General features: G+C 44.7%; 2 protein-coding genes across 3 annotated transcripts in view; one reads left to right on the forward strand and one right to left on the reverse strand.

Annotated features, from left to right (window-relative positions):
• htt (huntingtin) overlaps window positions 1–398 on the reverse strand; it is a 57,190-nt gene extending 56,792 nt beyond the window's left edge. Inside the window, 1 exon segment of the mRNA XM_080287193.1 lies at window positions 181–398. Within this exon segment, the coding sequence (XP_080143319.1) occupies window positions 181–398 (218 nt within the window).
• A 1,844-nt stretch (window positions 399–2,242) lies between these two features.
• ATP6AP2 (ATPase H(+)-transporting accessory protein 2) lies at window positions 2,243–11,420 on the forward strand. Of its 2 annotated transcripts, none has more exons than XM_080287196.1 (7): window positions 2,243–2,298; window positions 3,409–3,533; window positions 4,446–4,669; window positions 7,015–7,132; window positions 8,068–8,172; window positions 8,654–8,809; window positions 11,000–11,420. In XM_080287196.1, the coding sequence occupies exons 1-7, from the start codon at window positions 2,247–2,249 to the stop codon at window positions 11,189–11,191; spliced, it is 972 nt and encodes a 323-aa protein (XP_080143322.1). In that variant the 5' UTR covers window positions 2,243–2,246; the 3' UTR covers window positions 11,192–11,420. The 2 variants fall into 2 exon arrangements, with proteins under 2 accessions (XP_080143322.1, XP_080143323.1); XM_080287197.1 differs by having other exon boundaries at window positions 11,003–11,419.
• Window positions 11,421–17,998: the final 6,578 nt, after the last annotated feature.

The raw sequence follows: 17,998 nt of genomic DNA on the forward strand, positions 1-17,998 counted from the left end.
ACAGATAGATGGATAGGTAGATAGATGGATGGATAGAAAGATAGATAGATAGACAGATGGATAGATAGACAGATGGATAGATAGACAGATAGATAGATATAAGGATAGACAGATGGATGGACGGATAGATAGATAGGATAGATAGATAGAATTACATCAACACTACAACACTTTACCAACCTCAACAGTCCTTGACTCTGCTGGGAGAGAGACGATGCGATGGACGCCATGGTGCGAGGGTGTTCACCGGCCCTCTGCTCCACCGCGGGGGCCGCTCCCCCTCCACCCCCTCCTGTAGCTGTCCCTCCACCTCCTCCGCTACCTCCACCACCCCCTCCACCCCCCTGGGACACCTTAACGGCCTCAAACGCTCGAACGAGTTTCTCAAGAGCAGCCATCGCACTTGTATACTTTCCTGGTGATGAGAGATACGAGACTGATAGGGAGTGTTAATTAGGGAATGAATAATTACATTGGTTGTACTTCGATAAATGTGATAATAATAATAATAATAATAATAACAGTATTACTAGTAGTAGTAATAGTAGTTATAGTAGCAGCAGTAGTAGTAGAAGTAGCAGCAACAACAGTAATAATAATAATAATGATAATAATAATAATAATAGTTGTTGTAGTAGTAGTAGTCATAGCAGTAGAAGTAGTAGCAGCAATAATAACTACAATAACAACAATAATAATAATAATAGTAGTAGTAGTAGCAGTAGTAGAAGCAGTAGTAGAAATAGTAGCAGCAATAACAATAATAATAATAATAATAATAATAATAATAATAATAATGAGTAAAAGAATACCATCAGGTTGAGAAAGATAACCCACCCTTACTCATTCCTAACTAGTAACCAAGGAGACTCATTCCTAGCTAGCAGACTCATTCAGTAACCAAGGAGACTCATTCTTAAGCTAGTAACCAAGGAGACTCATTCTTAAGCTAGTAACCAAGGAGACTCATTCTTAAGCTAGTAACCAAGGAGACTCATTCTTAAGCTAGTAACCAAGGAGACTCATTCTTAAGCTAGTAACCAAGGAGACTCATTCTTAAGCTAGTAACCAAGGAGACTCATTCTTAAGCTAGTAACCAAGGAGACTCATTCTTAAGCTAGTAACCAAGGAGACTCATTCTTAAGCTAGTAACCAAGGAGACTCATTCGTTAACAAGTAACCAGGGAGACTCATACAGATTACAGCCTACCACGGTCCTCTACTGGGCTTAATAAACTAATTAGGTGGTCGTAATAGTGTATAAAAGACGGCATATTAGGGCTGGGGGATTTAAATATCTCTGGACTCTTTAAATGGCCTGTGATTCACCTTTTTCGTCAAACACACACAGAAGCCTCGCTCAGACGACCTCCTATTTCACGCCTCTCCCTCAAAGACATCGCCCTGGAGAGTATATTTATTAAGCTCCCCGGCCATACCTTGGATCGTGGGTGAGTCAGGAGGGAATATTCAGGCCAGAAGTCATGCCAGGGAGGGATAATCAACGGGTTTAGTCAGTGTGCACCCCTCCATCTCCTGTCAATATGGGCGACTCCATCTCAGCGTTGCCAAGGCCACAGCCACGCATAGACCCAATCTCAAAAACCGGTATATTATAGGGAAAAAAACTCATATATACCCCCAAAAATAGGCAAAAAAAAGAAACGCAAACTGTATGGAATATTCACAAAATTATACCGCTAAACCCAATCTCAAAAACCGGTATATTATCGAAAAAAAACTCATATATACTCCAAAAAATAGGCAAAAAAAAAACGCAAACTGTATGGAATATTCATTGTCTTTAACGAAGCGAAATTTCTTGCCATTAATGCTGAAAAATAATGTTAGAAACGAATATCTTTAAATAGGGAGCTCAGTTCCAAATGTGTAATCACGGAAATAATACTCAAATGTCTCAAAATAGGGCCAAATTTTATCTTTTCCAATAATTAGTACCCTCACTTGCTTTCTATTCCATCTAATGGCCTTCTAGCTTCTTTATTTTCATGTACTTATAATCCCTAATGTCACATGATAGGGGAGAATGGGAAGCCAATGTAAATAATCAAGAATACACCATAAATACACCTTTAATACCCATAATAAACCCATAGTCTAACCTTTAAGCCATGCAGTATTCATTTATTACAATTTTAGCAGTGAGGGTGGCGTAGAAATGGAAATATAAGCGTTTTAATATCTCCGTTTTCCCTGACGCCATATCGATTCTGAGGCAGACCAAGATGGCTCGTCAGGTGATCTTCGCCTTGCTCCTCTTCGCTCCCATTTCCTCAGGTCCGTATGAAGTACAGAATTAGTTCAGAGTCACAGAAATACAGCTAAGTACAGAAGGATTATGTACACAGGTAATTTAACGTACAGTACTGCTTGTAATAAATGCTACGAACGATTTACTAAGCTCGTCTTGGATTGCCTGATAGTATTAAACTGAAGAATATCTGTACATTTATAAAGTTAGATTAATTTTTTTTTTTTTTAGATGGAAAATTGCTCTTAAGGTGAAAAAAATCCCCCGGCAATAGCAAGATTAAAAGATGAATACGAGATGGATATTCGCCCCCTATGTGAATGCATTATCTATCGACCTACCTATCTATTTATCTATCTAGGCCATAAGGGGTGGCTACAGACAAATCACCTCCATGTCATCTTGTCCTCTACCACTTGGCTGCCCTCCCTTCAACTCACACACCCATTTCATATACCTCTTCTCCATCCCTCCATGTCATCCTTGGTCTCCTCTTTTATCAATCTATCTTTCCATCTGTCTATCTCCAGGTGCCTTAATCCTGTGAGGGGTGGCCACAGACAAATCCCCTCCATGTCACCCTGCCCTGTACCATTTGGCTGCCCTTCCTCCACCCCATACCCCTCTCATATTCCCTCATCCTTGGTCCTCCCCTCCTTGATGCATATAAAAAAAGTCCCAGGACAAGATTGAAGTGATATTTGTTAATGAATTGTGAGTTTTTTATTTGTCTGTCTATCTATCTATTGTCACGCCTTAATACAGTAAGGGGTGGCCACAAACAAATCACCTCCATGTCACCTTGTCCCCCACCATTTCACTGCCCTGCTCCCAACTCACCCCCCCCTCTCATATACCTCTCCACTCCATCCCTCCATCTCATTCTTGGCCTCCCCCTCCCTCTCCCCCCTCCACCTCTTTCACACTCTCCTTGTCAGTCTCTCACACTTCATCCTCTCCACATTTCGGAATTGGAGGGATGGAGTGGAGAGGTATATAAGAGAGGGGTGTGTGAATTGGGAGCAGGGCAGTGAAATGGCTGGGGACAGGGCGACGTGGAGACGATTTGTTTGTGGTCACCCCATATGGGATTAAGGCGTCTGGCAATAGATAGATAGACCTTAATAAATTTTCAGTGCTGTGTGGGGAGGTGACAGTGACCCACGCACCATCCAGCCTGAGATTCGGTTCGGCCGGTGTGGTGCGTACAACGGACCTCGACGATGTTTTGGCTGCGTCTCTAGGCTACACACCCATCCAGGTAGGCTAGGCTGCTTTAAAGAACGGAGAGAGGCTGCCAGAGATCAAGCAGTGTGGGGGGGTGGAGGCTGCCAGAGATCAAGCAGTGTGGGGGGGTGGAGGCTGCCAGAGATCAAGCAGTGCAGGGGCATGATTAAGGTTATAGTCAACTCACTAGTGCAAGAGTTAACTGTTACTCCCAGTCCTTTATGTATACAACAGGTCAACTCTGGAACTGTCTCCCTCTGTATTTCCTACTGCCTATGACCTCCAGTGTAGGTAGGTAGGTAGTTAAGTTAACCAATACTCCCAGTCCTTCATGCATGCAACAGGTCAGCTCTGGAACTGTCTCCCTCTGTCTGTATTTCCTACTGCCTATGACCTCCAGTCTTTCAAACGCAGTGTGTCCAGGCATCTCAAAATGAACGCATCTTGAATTTGGCTCTCTTATCTTGTTTTTGTTTCTTCTTGGACGGAACAATTTGCAGCTCCTGGCCTTGGGTTCCTTCTTCCTTGCATTAAAAAAAAATAATAATAATAATAGTAGACATAATAAAAAGAAAAACTATGATAAAGAGCATATACATTCACCTTAAGTGTGGTGGTGGTGGTGGTGGTGGTGGTGGTGGTGGTGGTTGTGGTGGTGGTGGTGGTGATGGAGAAGAGGAGGAAGAAAATGAGGAGGAGGGTAGTGGTGGTGTGGTGTGGTGGTGGTGGTGGTGGTGATGGTGGTGCAGTATGGGGTTTTTTAGGGACCTTGATATAACATTGACTATTAAAACATGGTGTAATATATATTCACCTTTGCAGTGTGGTGGTGGTGTGGTGGTGGTGGTGTGGTGTGGTGTGGTGGTGTAACATATATTCACCTTTGCAGTGTGGTGGTGGTGGTGGTGTGGTGTGGTGGTGGTGTAACATATATTCACCTTTACAGTCATCTCCGTGGCGCGGCCTGACCATCACATCGCCCTTTGCCTCACCCAGTGCCGCTGTGGTGGTGGAGGTGCGTGGTGGTGGTGCCAGTGTGAGGCTGGAGGGCGCCACGTATGGCCTGAAGGAGGACGCCACAATTGACGAAGTGTTCCACCGCCTCAAGACCATCTATGGGGTCAGAGCCCAGCGGCACACTCTCTTCAAACACATAAACGTTGACGCACAGTAAGTCATGAAGGAAAACGGAAATTAACCCCTATACTCCTTCAGGCACGATCGTGGCTCCCCCGGCAGACTCCCTGACACTACGATCGTGGCTGCGTTCAAATATCCCACTCCTGTGAGAATGGGGAGTTCGTTTTGGCCGAGGCTAGACGTCGCACATCGAGGTTTATGACTGGCCAATTGTTTTCCAACTCTATAGCTATCCAATCACATCCCAGATTTTACTATAGAGCCAAATAGAGAGTGGTAGGTCTGCCATCTTGCTTGTGAGTGAGTGGAAATGGGGTACATGCTAGATATTATCCTTTATAGCAGATTTAGTCACATGGAGAGACAGGCTGACGAATGAGGATATAAAGGAGCATTGTGGTGTGGATGTGGAGTTACATGGAGAGACAGGCTGACAAATGAGGATATAAAGGAGTGTTGTGGTGTGGATGTGGATGTGGAGTTACATGGAGAGACAGGCTAACAAATGAGGATATAAAGGAGTGTTGTGGTGTGGATGTGGATGTGGAGTTACATGGAGAGACAGACTGACAAATGAGGATATAAAGGAGCGTTGTGGTGTGGATGTGGATGTGATAGGAAGCGTTAGGAGGAACACACTGAGGTGGTTTGGCCATGTGGAGAGGATGGAGGGTGAAAGACTGATGAAGAGAGTGTATGTGAGTGAGGTGGAGGGGGGAAGAGGGAAGGGGAGGCTGAGGATGAGATGGAGGGATGGAGTGGAGAGGTATATGAGAGAGGAGGGTGTGAGTTGGGAGCAGGGCAGTGAAATGGCGGGGGACAGGGCGACTTGGAGGCAATTTGTTTGTGGCCACCCCAAACGGGATTGAGGCGTCTGGCAACAGATAGATAAAGATAAGTGAAATAGCCAATACATATATATATCCACTGGTAAATGGGTAATTGAGGCATTAATTGTAATATATGGGATTACATGACAGTGCGTTTCAGGCTATTAATGACAGAAGTAAGTGAACGAGGACTTGCTATGTCTACCTGAAGTCTAACAGGGGCTTTATACCCACAATACCAGCCCAGCTACCACAAGAGGCCCAGGGAATAATCTGTATGTCTTCTAGTACTGTCTATACACCTGTATGACTCTGAATACCAGTAGGTTTCACGTCTGTTACACGTATTACACGAGTTGTATTTTCTTTACGTTTCTGGACAGCAGTATCGCCTTTTGTATTTTATTTTCTGTCTGCCCTTGATCATTATTTCTTCTTTCTGTCTAGTATTTTGAGTGCCTAAAATATCAAACCAAATATTCAGTTTCAAAGTTCCCTCCCATTTTTTAGCAGTCTGACATTGCCGCAAAATTTAAATCCAGAGTATAAGGCTTACACACCCTCTTCAAACACATCAACGTTGACGCAGAGGAAGTGATCGAGGAAAACGGAATTTTTAACACTTGAGACTAATAATAATAATAACACACTGAGGTGGTTTGGCCATGTGGAGAGGATGGAGAGTGAGAGACTGATGAGGAGAGTGTATGTGAGTGAGGTGGAGGGGGTAGAGGGAGGGGGAGGCCAAGGATGAGATGAAGGGATGGAGTGGAGAGGTATATGAGAGAGGGGGATGTGAGCTGGTGGGATGGAGAGTGAGAGACTGATGAGGAGAGTGTATGTGAGTGAGCTGGAGGGGGTAGAGGGAGGGGGAGGCCAAGGATGAGATGGAGGGATGTGGTGGAGAGGTATATGAGAGAGGGGTGTGTGAGCTGGGGGGATGGAGAGTGAGAGACTGACGAGGAGAATGTATGTGAGTGAGGTGGAGGGGGGAAGAGGGAGGGGGAGGCCAAGGATGAGATGGAGGGAGGGAGTGGAGAGGTATATGAGAGAGGGAGGGAGTGGAGAGGTATATGAGAGAGGGGGGTGTGAGCTGGGGGGATGGAGAGTGAGAGACTGATGAGGAGAGTGTATGTGAGTGAGGTGGAGGGGGGAAGAGGGAGGGGGAGGCCAAGGATGAGATGGAGGGATGGAGTGGAGAGGTATATGAGAGAGGGGGGTGTGAGCTGGGAGCAGGGCAGTGAAATGGCGGGGGACAGGGTGACATGGAGGTGATTTGTTTATGGCTACCCCTTATTGGATTAAGGCGTCTGGCAATAGATAGATAGACAGAATAATGATGATGATGATGATACAGTAATAATAATAATAATGATGATGAAGATGCTGTTGTTAATAATAATAATAATAATAATAATAATAATCCATCAATCCATCATCTAATCCTACATTGCCCCATGAGGAGCGTAGGAGCCCGGGGCTAGGAATAATAATAATAATAATAATAATAATAATAATAATAATAATAACAATCCTATTCCGCAGGGGTAGTGAAGATAACACCCACTACAGCCTGCCAGACACGCGAGCCCTCAACATCTCAAAGGAGCCTGACTCATCCTTCCTTCGTGACATGGCAGCCCTCGTCTCCACCGCACACAGCGTAAGAAAACAATAATCGACACACGAGCTGCGTATTTTATCTATCTATCTATCTATCAGGTGGCCAGGTATAGTATTAGTTATTTTATCTATCTATCTATCAAATGACCAGGTATATCATAGTTATTGTTTATCTATCTGTCTATCTATCTATCTGTTGTCGGTTAATGAAGCTCCCTAACACCTTTTCCTTAGTGATTTATTTTGCTTATTACACCTTACTGCCCTGTGTGTTACATAAATCCTTCCAATATCACCATACTCTGCATAAAGCTCCCTAACACCTTTTCCTAAGTGATTTATTTTGTTTATTACACCTTACTGTCCTCTTCTGTGCTACATAAATCCTTCCAATATCACCATACTCTGCATAAAGCTCCCTAACACCTTTTCCTGAGTGATTTATTTTGTTTATTACACCTTACTGTCCTCTTCTGTGTTACATAAATCCTTCCAATATCACCATACTCTGCATAAAGCTCCCTAACACCTTTTCCTAAGTGATTTATTTTGTTTATTACACCTTACTGTCCTCTTCTGTGTTACATAAATCCTTCCAATATCACCAAACTCTGCATAAAGCTCCCTAACACCTTTTCCTAAGTGATTTATTTTGTTTATTACACCTTACTAGACATAGCGTAAGAAAATAATAGTCGGCAAACGAGCTGTGTATTTTATCTATCTGTCTATCTATCAAGTGACCAGGTATAGCATTAGTTATTTTATCTATCTATCTATCTATCAGATGGCCACCCTCGTTTCCACCGCACATAGCGTAGGAAAAGGAAATTAAAGAAACGATTTGTGTCACTTACGTACTCTTGCTGGTTAATGAAGCTCCCTAACACCTTTTCCTAAGTGATTTATTCTGCATATTACACCTTACTGTCTTCCTACTAGTGCTTGAAATATACTTGTTTTCTTGTTTATCAGGTGGCCGATCTAAGCAGCAAAGCGCATGGCGGGCAGGATGTGTTTTTCCTCCAGGTGGATAGCCTTGAGCAGCTCGTTAGTGTGTACGGGACTGACTCTCCGCAGGTATGTACGCACACACTCAGACACACACACACACACACACATGTATTCATATTTATTTGTACCTCTGTATTTTCTGATGATGATGATGATGATGATGATGGTGTTTGTAATGACAGTGATGATAATAATAATAATAATAATAATGATGATGATGATGATGATGATGAAGACATTGATTATATTGATATGATGTTGCTACTACTACTACTACTACTACTACTACTGCTGCTACTACAATAATAATAATAATAATAATAATAATCCATCCATCCATCATCCAATCCTATGTTGCCCCATGAGAAGTGTAGGATAATAATAATAATAATAACAGTAATAATAATAATAATAATAATAACAATAATAATAATAATAATAATAATAATAATAATAACAATAATAATATTAATAATAACAATAATAATAATAATAATAACCAAACATTCATCCACACCCGAGCCTAATCAAAAACGTAAACAAACAGGTCTCCGAGGCCGTTGACATCCTCCGCAGCCAGCTGGTGAGAGTTACCGACCTTATGCGACAAATTTACAACGATGACGTCCTTGTGGTGGCCGCCATTGGAGAGCAGACGCACACGCATACACGCAAAACACGCTCCATCTTGCAATACACGAAGGTATGGTGACTGTGTGTGTGTGTGTGTGTGGTGGAGGAGGATAGTGGTGGTGGTGGTGGTGTTGGTGATGATGATGATTGTGGTGATAGTGATGATAGTAGTTCCCAGACGTCTGTTCCTCGTTCTCTCTCTCTCTCTCTCTCTCTCTCTCTCTCTCTCTCTTTCCCCATATATATAAGCTCGTTACTCTCTTTGATTATCTTTCTCCTCTCTCTTTCTCACTGCCTGGTTATACAAACGTCCCTCAACTCCCTCCCTATCCCCCAAAAGGACGATGGTGGACTGCAGGAGAGAGAGAGAGAGAGAGAGAGGCCTTCAGGTGGTGGCACTGATGTAACTGGTCGGGTCCACTGCCTGGTTATACAAACGTCCCTCAACTCCCTCCCTATCCCCCAAAAGGACGATGGTGGACTGCAGGAGAGAGAGAGAGAGAGAGGCCTTCAGGTGGTGGCACTGATATAACTGGTCGGGTGCACTGCCTGGTTATACAAACGTCCCTCAACTCCCTCCCTATCCCCCAAAAGGACGATGGTGGACTGCAGGAGAGAGAGAGAGAGAGAGAGAGAGAGAGGCCTTCAGGTGGTGGCACTGATATAACTGGTCGGGTCCACTGCCTGGTTATACAAACGTCCCTCAACTTCAGCCTGCAGTCCACTGGGTGCACGTTTAGATGACCCTGGGGCTACTACTACTACTACTACTACTACTACTACTTTTTCAGCCAGCAGTCCACTGGGTTCACAGGCATATAAGTGTATTATAAACTGTACTCCTTTCATCTTAACTTGGCTCAGATTTTCGTCCCTTGGCAGCTTAGTTCCTGTATATGTGTGGCAGAAATAGTCACTGCTGCTACTACCACTACTACTACTACTACCACTACCACTACTACTACTACTACTACTACTACTACTACTACCAAAGAGTATGGAGAAAGATAAGAGGGGACAAGAACGTATGTGGGTTGTAACAATAGGTGGTGGCGACCATCATCCACTCACTTGATGTAGTGCTGCCTACTTCTTCCTTAGCTTTTATCATTCTTTTTCTGTGCCTGTCCTCCTCTCTTCCTATTTCTCACCATCATCCATTCACTTGATGTAGTGCTGCCTACTTCTTCCTTAGCTTTTATCATTCTTTTTCTGTGCCTGTCCTCCTCTCTTCCTATTTCTCACCATCATCCATTCACTTGATGTAGTGCTGCCTACTTCTTCCTTAGCCTTTATCATTCTTTTTCTGTGCCTGTCCTCCTCTCTTCCTATTTCTCACCACCATCCACTCACTTGATGTAGTGCTGCCTACTTCTTCCTTAGCCTTTATCATTCTTTTTCTGTGCCTGTCCTCCTCTCTTCCTATTTCTCACCATCATCCACTCACTTGATGTAGTGCTGCCTACTTCTTCCTTAGCCTTTATCATTCTTTTTCTGTGCCTGTCCTCCTCTCTTCCTATTTCTCACCATCATCCACTCACTTGATGTAGTGCTGCCTACTTCTTCCTTAGCCTTTATCATTCTTTTTCTGTGCCTGCCCTCCTCTCTTCCTATTTCTCACCATCATCCACTCACTTGATGTAGTGCTGCCTACTTCTTCCTTAGCCTTTATCATTCTTTTTCTGTGCCTGTCCTCCTCTCTTCCTATTTCTCCCATCTTTCCTGTCACTTCTTATTGCTTTTCTTTCCTTTACAGGTGGCTTTACATTGAGTGACAAGCCAAATGGTTTCCTGTAAGCCAAGAAACCATTTACAACGCTGGGTGGTAACCATATAACCAAACCATACGTGCTGCCTACGTGTCAACAAGTGGGTTGGTGGAGGGTTAGTGCCCCTCCCCGTAAAACAAATAACTCAATGACAAATGGCCACCCCTTACGGGATTATGGCGTCTGGCAATAGATAGATAGATAGATAGACAACTTCCCCACCCCTATCTAAACCTAGTACAGTTATAGATAGATAGACAACAGATAGATAGACAGACAGATAGATAGATGCTTTCCCCACATCTATCTAAGCCCATTACAGTATCTCTCAACCCTATATAAACCTCTGATCATCATTCTCCCTCTCTCTCTCTCCGTCACAGCATTACAGTAATAGATAGATAGATAGATAGATAATTTCCCCACCTCTCTCTAAACCCAATATACTCTCACTCCTATATAAACCTCTCCTCTCTCTCTCTCCGTCACAGCAGCAGGCTGACTTGAACCTAAACACTGAGTATTCTGCTGACTACCCGGCCATCTTCAACATCATCCTGTGGCTCAGCATCATCCTGGCCCTCAGCGTCTTGGCCACATCGGTCGCCATGGCCACGATGGACCCCGGGCGAGACTCCATCATATACCGAATGACGACCATGCGTATGAAGAAGGATAATTGAGCGTTTGTGCGGCCTGGGATAAAGCACGGTGTTTACTGTGATGCTGTGAAGAAGCAGAAGTGATGTTTGTGATGTGTGGAGAGAGGTGATGTGAGTAGGAATCTATCTGTCTATCTATCTATCTGTCTCTCTGTCTATCTATTGCCAGACGCCTTAATCCCATAAGGGGTGGCCACAAACAAATTGCCTCCATGTCGCCCTGTCCCCCGCCATTTCACTGCCCTGCTCCCAGCTCACACCCCCCTCTCTCATATACCTCTCCACCCCATCCCTCCATTTCATCCTTGGCCTCCCCCTCCCTCCTCCCCCCTCCACTTCACTCACATACACTCTCCTCATCAGTCTCTCACTCTCCATCCTCTCCACATGGCCAAACCACCTCAGTGTGTTTCTCCTAACACTTCCTATCACATCCACACCACAACACTCCTTCACTTCCACATTTGTCTGCCCCTCCACCTCACTCACATACACTCTCCTAGTTAGTCTCTCACTCTCCAGGCTCTCCACGCCCTCCCTCCATCTCATCCTCTGCCTCCCCCTCCTCCATGTCACTCCCTCCTCATTTGTCTGTCTGTTAGGAAGAATGTGTGGTAAAATGAGTGATTATTTTGACATTTAGGGAGTGATGGAATAGATAGATAGATAGATAGATAGATAGATAGTTTGTATATATTGTCATGTTGTGAGGAAGACAGGGAAATGTTTATAATTTTTTTGAAGGATAAATCACCTAGGAAAAGGTGTTAGGGAGCTTTATGCACAATATGGCCATGTTGGAAGGATTTATATAACACAGAAGAGGACAGTAAGGTGTAATAAAATAAATCACTTAGGAAAAGGTGATAGGGAGCTTTATGCAGAGTATGGTGATATTGGAAGGATTTATGTAACACAGACGAGGACAGTAAGGTGTAATAAAATAAATCACTTAGGAAAAGGTGTTAGGGAGCTAAATGCAGAGTACGGTGATATTGGAAGGATTTATATAACAGAAGAGGACAGTAAGGTGTAATAAACAAAACAAATCACTTAGGAAAAGGTGTTAGGGGGCTTCTTTAATCGACATACCTATTCAGTGTTGAGCCAGATATTGTGTCTATCTACCTATCTATCTATTGTGTCTATCTATCTATTGTGTCTATCTATCTATTGTGTTACTCGCCATCTCAACCCCCTGTCCTAAAACATTACCATGATTACAAGATCAACACGAAGTACAAAATTACAGTACAGTAATGGTGCAGTACAGTAATACAGGTACATGGTGAACTACTGTAAGTACTCCCTGTGTAGCGGTAATTTCAAGAGCACAATTTAGCCGAGGATGAGATGGAGGGATGGGGTGGAGAGGTCTATGAGAGAGGGGGGTGTGAGTTGGGAGCAGGGCAGTGAAATGGCGGGGGACAGGGCGACTTGGAGGCGATTTGTGTGTGGCCACCCCAAACGGGATTGAGGCATCTGGCGATAGATAGATAGATAGACAATTTAGCACTAGGACACGAGCACCGACAGGCCTTGAGCGCTGCAACGACAACAAGCTCTGGCCGCCATAGTCACACAGCGACTGCGTGGTCAGAAGAGTGGCGTTCACGCCAGGTGAGCCACTCCTGTGATGGATTGTGATTGGCTGGCGTGTAGCAAGCGTTCTCACAGCCCAGTGCGTTTTGGCTGCTTCCCATTCTAGCACCAAACGTTGCATAATATACATTCAATTTTGCTTTAATAGAGCCAGCCAGGAGCATCGAATATTGCATTGAGCTGGATATTACAATGATAGATAACTGAGATTTACTTTAATATCAGTTTAGCAAAATTGATCCATTAGGAGAGATGAAATATTAATTTGAGATCCTCGGAGTGAAAAGGCTTTATATATGGGTCAGATTTATGTGTACCTTAGCAACCATGTGTGATTGATTTAGCTTCATACATTCCTAGTGAAATGTGTGTAATTTATTGAATGTAGGGATGGTATCTTGGAATCAATGTATTATTATGTATATAGATTATGGTGTAATGTTAAATAAAGACATATAGCCTAATATAGCATTTCTATTACATGTGGAGAGGATGGAGAGTGAGAGACTAATGAGGAGAGTGTATGTGAGTGAGGTGGAGGGGGGGAAAGGGAGGGGGAGCCCAAGGATAAGATGGAAGGATGGAGTGGAGAGGTATATGAGAGAGGGGGATGTGACCTGGAAGCAGGGCAGTGAAATGGAGGCGATTTGTTTGTGGCCACCCTTTACAGGATTAAGGTGTCTGGCAATAGATAGACATAGGAAAAGGGAAAAAAGAAGTGTGTGGTAATCATAGGGGCATTTGTCTTCATAGTATAATAGGAAAAGTGTATGGTAGGATACTTATTGACAGAGTTAGAGAAAGAACAGAGGAATTAGTTGGAGAAGAACAGGGAGGCTTTAGGAAGGGAAGAGGTTGTGTAGATCAGATATTCATTCTTAGATCTTTAGTGGAAAAGTTTCTAGAGAAGGGAAAGAAGTTGTATGCGGCTTTCATGGATTTGGAGAAAGCATATGACAGGGTGGATAGACAAGGATTGTGGAAAGTGTTAAGAATATATGGAGTAGATGGGAAGTTGTTGAATGCTGTGAAGAGTATGTACGATGGTGCGAAGGCTGCAGTGTGTGTGTGTGTGTGTGTGTGTGTGTGTGTGTGTGTGTGTGTGTGTGTGTGTGTGTGTGTGTGTGTGTGTGTGTTACAGTTATCACACACACACACAAACACACACACACACAATAATGAATATATGGAGTAGATGGGAAGTTGTTGAATGCTGTGAAGAGTATGTACGATGGTGCGAAGGCTGCAGTGCGTGTGTGTGTGTATGTGTGTGTGTGTGTGTGTGTTACAGTTATCACACACACACACAAACACACACACACACAATAATGAATATATGGAGTAGATGGGAAGTTGTTGAATGCTGTGAAGAGTATGTACGATGGTGCGAAGGCTGCAGTGTGTGTGGATGGTGAACTAAGTGAATTTTTCTCTTTGAAGGTTGGTTTGAAACAGGGATGTGTCATGTCTCCATGGTTGTTCAATCTGTACATGGATGGGGTAATAAAAGAGGTACAAGGTAGGGTAGTGGATGTTGGAGTGGCCCGGGTGAGAGAGGATAGTGTTTGGAAACTCCCTGTACTGTTGTTTGCAGATGATACTGTGTTGTTGAGTGAAGACGAAGGGGAGCTGCAAGGCTTGGTGGATGAGTTTGGGACAGTGTGTAAGAAACGGAATCTAAAGGTGAATGTAGGGAAGAGTAAAGTGATGGTCTTTGAGAGAGGTGAAGTTAGTGAATGTACAGTGAGGTTGGATGGTGAGGAATTGGAAAATGTGCTAAGGGGTCTTTGTATGTGGCATGCGTTAGGAGTGTAATGCTGTATGGTAGTGAGACCTGGGCAGTGAAGGAAGAGGATATTCGTAGTGTAATGCTGTATGGTAGTGAGACCTGGGCAGTAAAGGAAGAGGATATTCGTAGTGTAATGCTGTATGGTAGTGAGACCTGGGCAGTAAAGGAAGAGGATATTCGTAGTGTAATGCTGTATGGTAGTGAGACCTGGGCAGTAAAGGAAGAGGATATTTGTAGTGTAATGCTGTATGGTAGTGAGACCTGGGCAGTAAAGGAAGAGGATATTCGTAGTGTAATGCTGTATGGTAGTGAGACCTGGGCAATAAAGGAAGAGGATATTCGTAGTGTAATGCTGTATGGTAGTGAGACCTGGGCAGTAAAGGAAGAGGATATTCGTAGTGTAATGCTGTATGGTAGTGAGACCTGGGCAGTAAAGGAAGAGGATATTCACAGGCTCAAACGTACAGAAATGACAATGATTAGGTGGATGTGCAGTGCGTCCCTGAGTGTGAGGCCTGGGGGGGCTGGGTTTACGATGGAAGAGTTGAGAGGAAGGATGGGACTGGAGTGTATTGGTGCTGTGATGAGGAGGGGTAGACTGAGATGGTTTGGGAGGAAGGATGGGACTGGAGTGTATTGGTGTTGTGATGAGGAGGGGTAGATTGAGATGGTTTGGGAGGAAGGATGGGACTGGAGTGTATTAGTGTTGTGATGAGGAGGGGTAGATTGAGATGGTTTGGGAGGAAGGATGGGACTGGAGTGTATTGGTGTTGTGATGAGGAGGGTAGATTGAGACCTGGTTTGGGAGGACGGATGGGACTGGAGTGTATTGGTGTGGTGACGAGGGGTAGTAGACTGAGCTGGTTTGGGAGGAAGGATGGGACTGGAGTGTATTGGTGTTGTGATGAGGAGGGGTAGACTGAGATGGTTTGGGAGGAAGGATGGGACTGGAGTGTATTGGTGTTGTGATGAGGAGGGGTAGACTGAGATGGTTTGGGAGGAAGGATGGGACTGGAGTGTATTGGTGTTGTGATGAGGAGGGGTAGATTGAGATGGTTTGGGAGGAAGGATGGGACTGGAGTGTATTGGTGTTGTGATGAGGCCAGGGGGGGCTGGGTTTACGATGGAAGAGTTGAGAGGAAGGATGGGACTGGAGTGTATTGGTGTTGTGATGAGGAGGGGTAGATTGAGATGGTTTGGGAGGAAGGATGGGACTGGAGTGTATTGGTGTTGTGATGAGGAGGGGTAGACTGAGATGGTTTGGGCATGTGGAGAGGATGGAGGATGACAAGTGGGTGTGGAGGGTGAGAAGTATGAACGTCGAGGGTGGGGTTGTGAGAGGCAGACTGAAAAAGACCTGGGACGAGCGATGAGGGACTGAAGTGGGAGGCTGCCAGAGATTGAGCAGCATGGAGAGCCGGTATTAGGTGACCAAGGCCGACGCATGCAAGCAGGTTGGATCATTTAAAAGCAATATGAAATGATGATGATGATGATGACGATGATGATGATGATGATGATGATGATGATGATGATGATGATGATGATGATGATGATGATGACGATGACGATGATGATGATGATGATGATGATGATGATGATGATGATGATGATGATGATGATGATGATGATGATGAATGAATTACTAAAGTTTCTACAAATATATATACATTTTACTTATGCCCCTTTGACATTAAAAATATATTTGCTGGTGAGAGACAGAAAGAATGATCAAGAGTGTGGTGTGGTGTGGTGTGGTGTGGTGTGGTGTGGTGGTGTAGCAGCGGATGTGCTTATTGTTGTAGTACAGGTAGTGACGTCATTCTCTCTCTCTCTCTCTCTCTCTCTCTCTCTCTCCAAGTTAAGATGAATGAATATACGTGAGAGATACTTGGCAGCGACAGACAGATAGACAGACAGACAGACAGAACTAGATAAACAGCAAAGAGACCAAAGTTAAGATCGGACATATAAGTATCCTAAATACTCTGAAGGTTACGCAACACCACTTCATAGGCGACTCATTCCACTTCTTACACATAATATCCTCTTCTGTTCCACCTCCACAAGAGGGAGTGGAACTTGACTCACTTGAGGCACCATAAGATGAAGTGTTGTATGGTGTCTTCAGCCTAAGGACACCATAGGCACCAACACCGCTCCACCATACCCACACAGGTGACTTCCTAGCCTACATCAGCGCCCCCACAGCGATGGCGTGCCCGGAGGATGTGCAGAGGAGGTGGTAGGCAGGTGGAGTGGCGTCAGGGGCTGCACTTTGGTATATGTAGGTGCTGTGTGTGAGGTTAGGGAATGTGGTGCTCTGTGGTGTTCTGCTGCGGCGTCTGTCATGTCACTGCCACGGATGCCTACATGGGAGGGAATCCACTGAAGGAGGAGGTGCCAGGGAGGTATAGCAAGGAGAAGCAGGTCTATCTATCTATCTATTGCCAGACGCCATAATCCCGTATCTATCTATCTATCTATCTATTGCCAGACGCCATAATCCCGTATCTATCTATCTACCTATCTATTGCCAGACGCCATAATCCCGTATCTATCTATCTACCTATCTATTGCCAGACGCCATAATCCCGTATCTATCTATCTATCTATCTATTGCCAGACGCCATAATCCCGTATCTATCTATCTATCTATTGCCAGACGCCATAATCCCGTATGTATCTATCTATCTATCTATTGCCAGACGCCATAATCCCGTATCTATCTATCTATCTATCTGTTGCCAGACGCCATAATCCCGTATCTATCTATCTATCTATCTATTGCCAGACGCCATAATCCCGTATCTATCTATCTATCTATCTATTGCCAGACGCCATAATCCCGTAAGGGGTGGCCATTTGACTCTGAGTTAGTTGTTTTACGGGGAGGGGCACTAACCCTCCACCAACCCACTTGTTGACACGTAGGGAGCACGTATGGTTTGGTTATATGGTTACCACCCAGCGTTGTAAAGGTGAGGACTGTAAATAGGTGTCCGAGGAAAGTCCGGACACTCAAGGGCCTGGAGGATGGCTGTGAGTGCTGAGTTCAGAACATCACACCGCTGAACGACCTTTTGGCACAGGGAGAGGTCAGCAAAATAGGTCACTGAGGGAAAGGAGGAGGGAAGGGAGTGCGACCCATCCGTGTAAATCCTCAGAGGGAGACAGTGGGTGACAGGGGGTGACAGGGGGTGACAGGGGGTGACAGGGGGTGACAGGGGGAGACAGGGGGTGACAGGGGGAGACAGGGGGTGACAGGGGGAGACAGGGGGTGACAGGGGGTGACAGGGGGAGACAGGGGGAGACAGGGGGTGACAGGGGGTGACAGAGGGTGACAGGGAGAGACAGGGGGTGACAGGGGGAGACAGAGGGTGACAGGGGGAGACAGAGGGTGACAGGGGGTGACAGGGGGAGACAGGGGGTGACAG

Source organism: Coenobita brevimanus, chromosome 117 (genome assembly GCF_032717465.1).
Source record: "Coenobita brevimanus isolate Jiangsu-jjx chromosome 117, ASM3271746v2, whole genome shotgun sequence".
Taxonomy (NCBI): domain Eukaryota; kingdom Metazoa; phylum Arthropoda; class Malacostraca; order Decapoda; family Coenobitidae; genus Coenobita; species Coenobita brevimanus.